Raw genomic sequence first — 11,482 nt, forward strand, 5'->3', positions numbered from 1 at the left:
GTAGGTTGAACAATCAATCAATCAATCAATGGAGCTCTGATACTACGATTCACCATGGCAACAGGTAGATAAGAGGCAGAGCCTTCATTTGAATCCAGTGGACGTAGAGATATTAGCACATCTAAATACTGACTGTATCTTTAAAAAAGAGCCTGAGTCCGAGCAGGGAAAAGTGTTAATAATATAATACAGTTTTATTCAGTGTTGTCCATTAATTCATCAGACTTCCGTTACCTTAATGGATGATATAGTGGTGGAAATCTGACTGTGTATTAGGCTGTAGACAACTTTACATTTTAAATAGATTTGTTCAGCTTTAATTTGACCGAGACAAAACACAGGAGCAGCAACTGAAGATAAATGGACTTGTATTTTTATAAATAATGCTGTTAATAATGAGTTAGCCAGTGATTGACAGCTGCCTCCGTTGAATGAACAGCCAATAGGAACGCTCTCTCTCTCTCTGAAATGACCTGTGATTGGCCAAAGTCTCCCGTCACGGGCTAGATTTTTTAAAGCCTGAAAACAGAGCCATGAGGAGGAGCAGAAGTCTAATTTTCTCTCAGAACACTTGAGTTACAATATGCTGAAAGGTTATTATGGGATTTTTGCCCAATGATGCCAAAAAAATTCTGCCTGCTGCAGGTTTAAACACTAAACATGTTTTATTTAAGAAGCATTTGAAACTCAGTTGATATTGCTGTGTGAGTGTGTCTACCACTGCTTCCTGGTGAACTTAATTACAACAAATTTCATGCCTGAGTAGACATACGGTATAACTACTAATACAAATTATAATCCATAAATATTGCTGTTGTGTCTCATCTTGTGTTTGCATGTGCACAGTTCTGGAAATGACAAATGTGAAGCCATCTCGTGTTCAATATCTGTGGACGGTCTCTTTCACAACAACAACAGAATCACAGTATTGTTTGTCCCCTGTCCTTTGTGTGTGTGTGTGTCCGTGTGCGTGTGCGTGTGCGTGTGCGTGTGCGTGTGCGTGTGCGTGTGTGTGTGCGTGTGCATCAGGTATTGAGCGCCAGCTTGAGTCAAACACAGACGCGAGGGCCTCAGCCGACATCAGGATACGCAAATCACAGGTCAGACAATATTATATAACAACGTTAAATTAAGTTTACCAGACTTAACTTCTACAGGATATAAAACTGGGGCTCAAAGATAAAAAAAGGGGGTTGAGTTTACGCTTTTCTTGAGCAGGTGAAGTTTTCCTATATCTCTTGTAGAAGGCTGAGAAATATCTGCAGCAAGACCTGCAAACTACTTTATTGCTGTTACTTTCCCTTCTGTAAATAAAAGCTACATGATTGAGCACTCGCTCTCTTTGGTTGTGTGTAAACATTTAAAAAAGTAAAAAGAGAAGAGAAAGACCTAAACTGGGAATTGCGTTTGTGAATTACACACAAGTACAAATTGTTTTTTGATTATGATTGTTTCAGTGAGAGAGAATTTTAGTATCCTGTGATGGTTTAAATGTTTTAAACAAACATAATAATAATAATAATAATAATATATAATATATAATATATAATATATAAAAATTAAATAGAATAAAAAATAAAATGCTGCTGCAAACTACTATATTTCAATAAACAAAAGATTTTCAATAATTAAAATATTATCACATAAATTAAACAAAATATAAAATATAAATAACTATCAATTACAGTGCCGCTTTAATAATCCCAGTTTGTATGCCTGCTCAGATTGGTTTCCTTTTAAAGAACTTTTCAGCATTCTCTAAAGTGCGGCATTAACAGTTCAAGCTTGTAGGCCTGTTAAGATTTACTGTCTTTTCTTATTTTTCAGGAAATTAACTTTTTCACATAAACTAAAGTGCAGCTTGTAGCCCTTTTCAGTCAGTTTCAATTAACTTTCATAGTTTTTGTCAGAAAATTAACTTATCCACATTGTCTGAAACAGTTACAATCTCTCCAGGTGTGGAGAATATAGGTACAGCAAGGCAAACTTTACTAACTGACATTTGGTCCTAGTCGTCCATGTATCTGGCAAAACATGCGATGCTGTTGCAGATAAGCTAACCAAAAACTTAGAAAAAGTTTCATCCTGGCTTGATACCTCCTGTTCGACACTAAACACTCAGAAAAAACAAAGTCCATCTGTTTTTCTATTAAGAAGTTACCTGCGACAGAATCCTTGAATATTAGAATAAAAGGTGAGCACATTGAACAGGTAACAGAGGTGAAGTATTTAGGGATCATTTTAGATTCTCAGTTAAACTTTAAAAGTCATGTTAAAAAGATTTGTTAAACGATAAAGGCTAACCTTTTAGGATGATAAGAAATTGCTTGACAGTTTTTAAATGTAATGTTTTTAAATGTGTGCTTTATTGTATTTATTTATTTATTTTTCCTGTACTCAGTTCTGTTTTAATCTGTTATTTTCACAAAAAGCCCTTCTAGGGACAGATGTTGCAAATTAGCATCCGCTATAAGCACTGATGATAATGACACTTGCATCAGATAGCCATTTTTAAGTTGTCTATTGTATTGGTCCCTATCAAATAAACCATGAAATTAAGAAATGGTCCTCCACCATAAGTGGGTTGGAGTCCAGTAAAACATTGTATGAGGTAACCTCTTCCTGCAAAGTATGCTTTTTTTCCCACCTGAGTTTTGAAGACCATAAAGGTCAAAATAGTTTTTCAATGACATTCAGGGGAATCTCCATATGTGTTATGTGACTGCCATTAGACGTTTATTCACTTTTTTGAAGTCAGTTAACAGAACATCTGCATTTTCGTTTCCCCCCCAGCAAGCTATCCTGGCCAAGAAGTTTGTAGAGGTGATGACAAAATACAACGAGGCTCAGGTTGACTTCAGAGATAAGAGCAAAGGACGAATCGCCCGACAGCTGGAGATCAGTGAGTTACAGTTGATTTTGACATGCTGCAATCAGACAAAAGGATGATGTGATTACTTACAGTAAACATTGATAAGGACATATAATTTGGTGTTGAGTTGAGCAGAGATACTTTAATCATTTTGCTCATGGTGTTCATGGCTTCATCAATTACGTTTCAAATTACATTAGCACAAATTCAGGGGTGACTTCATAAAGTGATTGTGCAGCTTTTGCTGCTGCTGAACCTGTGCAAATAAGACAAAAAGAAGCCTTTTAATTCTCAAAGCTGCCAAGCAAATTGGTCTCAGTGCTCCTGTGCTATAAATGAGGTACTGACATTTGGCACAAAATTGTCCCCTTTCTACGCCAATGAGCCTCATTGCAACAACTGTCCAATTCACAAAGATCAATGTTTTATATTTCCCGTTTACCCTCATTGATGATCCTGTTTGTCTGACTTCACTATGAGCTGTTAGAATAAATAGTTTAAACCTGCAGTATCTGATAAAGTAAACAAACAGAACATAAACCAAAAAATTTAAGTTGTATTTTTCAATAATATTGTAATAGTGGCACGAGTTATTTTTTTTGTCCAGTGCTTTAAGAGCTGGTTTAAAGGCTACAGCCTAGTCTAGCATACTGCTAAATACATCGCTTTAACCGTCGCATACTGCATACTACTCAGGAACGCAGTATGCAGTATACAGTACATACTGCATACTGCGTTCGTCAATAGCATGTAGTAGGCGGTTTCGAATACAGCAATACTATGTGGTGAAGAGCTGATGACGACCAGGTGAGCTTGATTGCTGTGGCAGAGCAGGTGTGGATCATGGCAGGCAAGCAGAGCAGATTGATGACAGAGTGCAGGGACACAGACAGACCAGGATCACACAGACAGACAAGCAGACACAGACAGGCAGGACAACAGACTAAAAGACAGACAGAAACTGTCTGTCTTTTAAACTGTTTTCTATTGATGAATCATTGAGTCTCAAGTGAAGCAGAAGTTTTGTAAAACCACTTACACTGAGATGTGGCTATTATAGCCAGTTCTCATAGGGGCCACTTAGCATGGCACTGGCAGTAGTATGGGTCAACTCATCACATTTCACATCAGTAGTATTAGGACGCAGTTTATATGGGTGTTACACACACTAAAGGCACCCTGTTCTGTTTAACCTGCCAGTCAGTGTATGTTTTCAGACAGCACTGTCAGGAACACAGCAATTTATACTGTATGTAGTATCACAGGATGTTTTATTTGACAGTGTGTGACGGTTCCTGAGATTTTCATGACCGTGGGATGCCACAAAAGACTGGCTGATATGGCAGAAACATGTATCACCCCTGTGCATGTGGTGTGCATATTCTACAACATATCTAGTGGGAAAAACTCCACAGGATCCCTTTAACAGTCCGGTTGAATTCACTTCAAACATGCTGGTATCAGTGATTATTGTAACTTTAAATTGTTTTTTTACAGTCACTTGACATGCCATGCTTCAGTGTAAAGTGTCACTGGCAATTTGCTATAATATGTAATTGTTTCTCTGTCAGTCTGTCTCTCTTCCTTCTGTGTTTAACCAGGCCTGTCAGCTGTCAACAGGTATTTATGTTTAATAACGATTCTTTCTGTTCATCACAGCGGGGAAAGCAACAACTGACGAGGAACTGGAAGAGATGCTGGAGGGAGGCAACTCAGCTGTCTTCTCTGCTGGGGTGTGTGGATCTGTGTATTATGTAACTGCATGCACAGAGTGAACACTGTGAAAACTAGAAGTGCACTCGGAGAGCGCAGACCTCTGCCAAGACAGGTTTCATGTACGTCGCTGCCCCCCTGTGGTAGCCTGTGGTGCTAATGCGCAGTCTGGGCGGAGTTATTAAAAGAAATTCCTGAAGCCGGATCATCATCCGGATCGCCACCAGAATTTACTGGATTGTTCACTGTGCCACACCCCACCCCTCCATTCAAATCCAAAGCGGACTTTTGGAGTTAAGGTGCAAACAGACAAACCAACAAACCAATGGCGATGAAAACATAACCTCCTTCTTAGGCCTTTGGCCTTTGGCCTTGGCGGAGGTAATAAAACAACCTCAGCTGAAACGATTAGTCAATTAATCAACTAGAAGCTGGAAAGCAAGACACGGAATCTTCTTGGGTATTGAGAAGCTGCAGTGTTTATTCCTGGTTAGGGTGACCACATCTTCAAACCAACCAAAACGGGACCCTTGAGTGTACCGCACGTGCACGCGCTAATATGCACGCACCATAGGCGTTTTCATCAGGATGGCTAACTTGCCGAACTTATGGCACATTTGAGCACTGAGTGGGATCAGAAAGAAGGCATTATTATAGGGGGGTGCATTAGAGGCTGTGACATCATGACTTATCACATTCACTACTTTCTCCCCCTTTAATCACAGGACTATCCTCCTCATGATGCACTGACAGTCTGGGAGTCCTGTAGAGAGTTTTCCTCAGAGGACACTTATTGTTGTCTGGGACTATGGAAATTATTTTTCAACTTTAGTTTTGAACCCGAACAATCTCTATCTTTATCGATATTAAAATTAAAATTGTGGAGCTCAGAGGAGTTCACCGGTTTTCCTTTCTTGGACCACTTTTGATAGGTCCTGACCACTGCAGACCGGGAACATCCCACAAGAGCTGCAGTTCTGGAGATGCTCTGACTCAGTCGTCTAGCCATCACTACTTGGTCCTTGTCAAAGTCACTCACATCCTTACGCTGGCCCATTTTTTCTGCTTCCAACACAAAGTTCAAAGTTTAAAATGTTCACTTGCTGTCTAATATATCCCCCCCCACTGCCAGGTGCCATTGTAACGAGATAATCAATGTTATGGCACTACTTAATATTCGGTTGAACCAGCAGCTCTCTGACAGTCTCAACAAAAATGGATGATCAGCTTTTCAATTTGCTTGAATTCATTAGACTGTGCAGGTATTGCTTCTATTGAATCAACCCCCCTGTAGTAATTGTGTCATTGCCACAACAGTAACTTGTTCTCTGATGATCAGCATCTGATCTTTTATTTATCTTCTAATATATTCTCATTCTTCCGCTGACCTCGCCGTGTCTGTCTTTGTTTCACCACACACGCCCTCCCTCCCTCCCTCCACAGATCATGGAATCTAAGATCACCCAGCAGGCCCTGAATGAGATTGAGGCTCGTCACAAAGACATCATGAGGCTGGAAAGCAGCATCAAAGAGCTCCATGACATGTTTGTTGATATCGCTATGCTGGTTGAGAATCAGGTACACACACACACAAACACAACAACAACAACGACTCGTGAGGGAGATCCAAATTTACAGTTTTGAAACTGCAAAAGTCTGAAAAATCTGATTTGAACTAAGATTTTAAGACAACTCTCTCCCTTTAATAAATATGGGGATTATCAACCCTCTGAGATCCACTATAGACCCGTTTTTGTCTATTTTAGAGGGTACAGGGGGTCTTTAGGGGGAGATAGCAGGTCAACAGTAGATGTCACATAGAAGTGGTGTACATCATCTGAAAGTTGAGATCCTGAAGATTAATTTGAGATGCAGCTCAGCATTGTGTGTCAAGTTGTTCTAGTCATAAATCAGAAAGAAACATGAATTAATTAATGAATTAATTAAAATAATTTTTTAAACAGTATAAGGGCTTAGAACATTATGATAGAAAAATATGATGGCCATTCCCATGCTCTATTATGTCTCATAAGTTGTTGCTGCATTTTTGGGGTTGATACCATTTGTTACACAGATTTGGTGCTAAATTTAACAATTTTTGACCACTCGAGAACTGATAAGAATGATCAATAATCCCTCCAAAATACCACATTAAGACACCAAGACCTTGAGGAACACCATAGAAAAAGCCATGCTGTGATTTGAGATCAAAAACTTTGGAGATTACTGCAAGAATTCTGCAAGCACTTCTGTTGTGTAAACTGCTCAAAAAAAACCTTATTGTCAATCTAGCTAGGAAAGCCATCCATCCTCTGAATGCTCTAGGTCTCTAGTTTGTGGCTGTAAAGTTTCACAAGGCTGTGATTATCCTAGAGGTCACCACAGGTCGTTTAAGTGAGGTCAAATTTTGAAGAATGGTCTTACTATAATGAAATGGCTACTATGGGGACTAACATCATCACACATGAATACAGTTGGGCTCATTGGATCCACAAGAGTCTCAGCTTTACAGTGATACCCAATTTATGTAATTCAAAGATTGTTTAGGGACCCCAGTATGTAGAAAAATTCAAACACACCATTTTACAATAGGAGACAATAACACATTTGAACTGCATTCAAAAAACTGCATGTGATTATCATATAGTGGGCATGTCTGTCTCGGGGAGACTCGTGGGTACCCATAGAACCATTTTCATTCACATATCTTGAGGTCAGAGGTCAAGGGACCCCTTTGAAAATGGCCATGCCAGTTTTTACTCGCCAAAATTTAGCCCAATTTTGGAGTGTTCCTGAGCCTTCCTCCAACAAGCTAGTAAGACATGGTTGGTAATGATGGATTCCTTAGGTTTACTATATGATATCTGGAGCTTCACTGTAGCTCTAGAGCCTGCTACAGTGTCTGAGAGACAGTAAAGTCAAGTTAGGGCTGCATTTTGCCTCGGTTATTTTTTTCCTCAAGGACGGCCCCACGGAACCCCCACGAAGGGCCTGTCTGATGGTGTAATGTCATTTTGGCCGTGTGGACATTCACAACCCTCACGGAATGCAGCAGGCATCTTTTTTCACACATTATTCCGTCTTGTCCTGCCCTCCTCCAGGGTGGCATGATTGACAGAATTGAGAGCAACATGGACCAGTCAGTGGGCTTCGTAGAGAGGGCCGTGGCCGACACCAAAAAGGCTGCCAAATTCCAGCAGGAGGCGCGCAGGGTAAGTTGAAACTGATTCAGCAGAAATGTGGATTTAATGACCTGTTGAAACATTTTTTAAGTTGTAACAGTCCCATAACTGATTTTTACTTAGTCTTTTGTGTCCTCTGATCACTCTTTTCATACATAACATGCATTTACTGAGTGATGCACTAGAGTTAGTTGTATTTCATCTAACCAAACATAACAATGACAACCACAAACCCAGGATCAGGCCAGAGGTTGCATTCGCCTATGATATGAGAATTACTTCTGTGCCGTCTACAACGTTCTCCCTCAGTACTGGATTAATTTCAGGGTCAAGGTTGAAAAATACCGAAATTACTCTTTATGGCTCAAGTGAAATTTGGCTCTTGAACCATCCTCAACTTGGCTTGACTCACATTTGATTGTGCTCACTGTTGGATTCATCTTGAGTGATTTTAACTCCAGCACTGGAAGGGAGAGTAATATAACACCATCTTCCTTTCTGTCTCTGTGTCCTTCTCCTTCCTGTTCTCCAGAAACAAATGATGATCTTCTGCTGCTGCGTGATTTTGTCCTTGATACTCGGTTCATTTATCTACAGCTTCTTCAAATAGAAAACCGGAATGAGGCCACCCACCAGCTGAGTCCACACAGTACAGTATGGTCACAGAATAGAGTCGGGTTCAGTTTACTGTCATTTCAACTAATTCAAAATAGAAATAGAGGCTGCAAATATTTGCATCCGTTCTGTTATTTCTGAATATGTTCACACAATTTTCTTAACCTTCTCAGGGTGCCCCACATTTAAATTCAGTTTCACTGCATGATGCCTCACTGCCTCATACAGATTTAGATCAGCATTCATATTCAGCTGCAGAGCTCACTGAGAGCTATATGGTGTTATAGCTGGCATGAAACAAAGCATCACTTCAACAAAATAGACACCTTTCAATGGCTGCATTGCATCCAATACACCACCACGAAATGTCCTCAGAAACACAATAGTCGAACCAACAGATCAATAGCTCCAACGAAAACCTGAATATTTTATTATTGATAAGTGAGATGTATTGTTGAGCTGTAGGGCGGCGGTGGCTCAGAGCAGGTTGTCCACCAATCGGAAGGTCGGTGGTTCGATCCCCGGCTGCTCCGGGTCACATGTCGATGTGTCCTTGAGCAAGACACTTAACCCCAAATTGCTCCCGGAGGCATAGTCATCGGTGTGTGAATGAGTATTTAGATTAAATCCTGATGGGCAAAGTTGGCACCTTAGTAGCCTCTGCCATCAGTGTATGAATGTGTGTGTGAATGGGTGAATACTGACATGTAGTGTAAAGCGCTTTGAGTGGTCGGAAGACTAGAAAAGCGCTATATAAGTCCAAGTCCATCTATGAAAACTGGTATTGTTTCCAGGGATCTTAAAAAAGCAAAAATTATACCTTTATTTTAAAACTGGTGATCCATCTAGCTTTACAAACTATCACCCTATATCTGTCTTACCTTGCTTTTCAAAGATTTTTGAAAAATTAATTTACACCAGAATTCTAATGCATTTAAATGATAATGATAACATCTTATATGAGCATCAATATGGATTTAGAAAGGAACATTCAACCTATATGGCACTTTTACAAATCATAGACAAAATACAGGCAGCTACAAATGATAACAAATTTGACCTTGGTATTTTTTTAGATCTCTCTAAAGCATTCGACACCGTTAATCATGACATTTTATTAGCCAAATTAAAACACTGCGGTTTCCAAGGCAGATTGAAAATGTTCCATTCACAATGAGCAGTCACTTGTATGAAATGTCCTCTAAGTCCCATTTTTGGTAATATGTCTCTCATCTTTGGCTCTGACCTCAGTATAATTACTGTTGCAGTATTCATATGAATTTGTATTGTATTAGGTGCAGAGTTTGTTAGTAAATGCTGGTGTGTGTGTGTGTGTAGGACTTTTCAGGAGTGTTGAGTTTAGATCAGCTGGAAAAGTATAAACGATGACCAGACAGCGGCAGTAGATGAAAGGTCAAGGGGTCACCAAAATATTTACGACTCATGTCAATCTAGCCTGTCCTAGCAGGCTATCTCATTTGTTTTTATTTACATCTTTTTATTTCTTCTTTTTTTTTTTTACAAATTTTTACATATGAAAAAAAAAGTTTTCTTTTACACATGTAGATCCTTAATATCTCAGTCTCCCTTTCACTGGAATGGAAAGATTCCTTACAAAGCTGTCAAAGCTGAAATAATTTCTTAAGTGAGCTTCTAGAGTTTTATTGCCCCATGAACTACTATCGCAGATGATTCAAACACTTACAAGACATTGAATAGTTGTCAGAATTTGCCTTCACAAATACATCTAAACAGTGAAAAACTAATGAGATGGGAATGTTGTCATATCCGAGAAACAACTGAAAATGATTTATTAATTAACATTTGAATGAAGTGAAAGTGAACCGACCTCAGACAGATATCCCTGTAGCATGATGACTACTACACTGACCATCATCATGGTGTATATCTATGAAGTCAGTATCCTAAGTATTGAGACAGCTGTTGTTATTCTTTTGTACATTTCTCTGCTATTTGTGTTTTGATATGGAAACCATACTTCTGTGCCAATACTTATGCTATCGACTGCATCTAATGATACCTGCACCTGCTGTGACTCCGTAGTGGGCCTACTATTATTTTTCAATATAATGAAGGAGGATAGTCACTCTCACGCGTTGAAGTTTTGATGTTGAACTGATTAAAAGATGATTGATAGTAGACGCTGTATTATCTAAAAACAGGAGTAAATTCTGAAGGTGCTCGATTAGAAATGGGAATAAATGCAGACCTGCTTCATTTGATTCCACTGACACTGCCTTGGGGGTGTTTTACTGCTTCAGGTCTTTGTTGTTTGTGTATTTATTACAAGGATGGCTTTAATTTTTAATATGTCTATGTGTGTTTTACCCCTTCTTTTCTAAAGGATTTTTCTTGTTTCATGCAAAATGCACTGGCTCATACATAGATCAGCAAAAGAAAGTGTCACATTTTAATGTTGGATGTGGAAATGTTGTGTAGAATTATCTTTGGGAGCGGTGCCAGCAGTGGTGTTTTCTTGTTCTCATCTAAGTGTCAACCTACAACTGGAGCACTTAAAGCCAAAAAATTCCCTGTGGATGTCACCATGTACGTCTACCACTTTCTTCACCGGCTCATGCTGCCATCAAGTGACACCTTGTCGGCTCCAACTGACGTCCAAAGTTTGAAATAAGACTTTGATGCCAGATGCTTTTCTTTACGAATCAAATGTCAAAATTCAATGGATAAAATGTATGTCCCAACAAGAAGACAACATGACATCTGGGTATATCTGACTTTCCACTCGTAACCTTGGTAGTTTTACCTGGAAATGTTTTCTGACTTGAATGCAGGGGTCAACAGTTAAGGGTGTTCACATGACTGCAGGAGGACACCACTTTTTTAGCCAGGTTTCCAGAGGCTAAATGTAAATCTTACAAAATTCATAAGAGCCTTGATATTTAAATCTGATAATAATAATAATCAGTGTGGATACAAGGGGGGCAGGTAGGAAATTAAATTAGCTTTTTTGACACTTTGATAACATGTAGTGTGACTGTGTGTCCTTCTTTTTCTGCTTACATTATTTAAGCCCTGTCACTTTGTAGCAATTTATAAGGGGAGTTGTTCTATTGTTTTT

General features: G+C 39.2%; 1 protein-coding gene across 1 annotated transcript in view; it reads left to right on the forward strand.

Moving 5' to 3' along the window:
- The window catches only part of stx3a (syntaxin 3a), a 10,810-nt gene extending 1,970 nt beyond the window's left edge, over nucleotides 1-8,840 (forward strand). Inside the window, exons 5-10 of the mRNA XM_074628557.1 lie at nucleotides 1,030-1,100; nucleotides 2,794-2,902; nucleotides 4,532-4,605; nucleotides 6,029-6,163; nucleotides 7,687-7,797; nucleotides 8,300-8,840. Coding sequence (XP_074484658.1) covers nucleotides 1,030-1,100; nucleotides 2,794-2,902; nucleotides 4,532-4,605; nucleotides 6,029-6,163; nucleotides 7,687-7,797; nucleotides 8,300-8,377 — 578 coding nt within the window. The 3' untranslated portion in view covers nucleotides 8,378-8,840. The remainder of the gene's footprint in view (nucleotides 1-1,029; nucleotides 1,101-2,793; nucleotides 2,903-4,531; nucleotides 4,606-6,028; nucleotides 6,164-7,686; nucleotides 7,798-8,299) is intronic.
- Nucleotides 8,841-11,482: the final 2,642 nt, after the last annotated feature.

Source organism: Sebastes fasciatus, chromosome 3 (genome assembly GCF_043250625.1).
Source record: "Sebastes fasciatus isolate fSebFas1 chromosome 3, fSebFas1.pri, whole genome shotgun sequence".
In the NCBI taxonomy this organism is placed as follows: Eukaryota; Metazoa; Chordata; class Actinopteri; order Perciformes; family Sebastidae; genus Sebastes; species Sebastes fasciatus.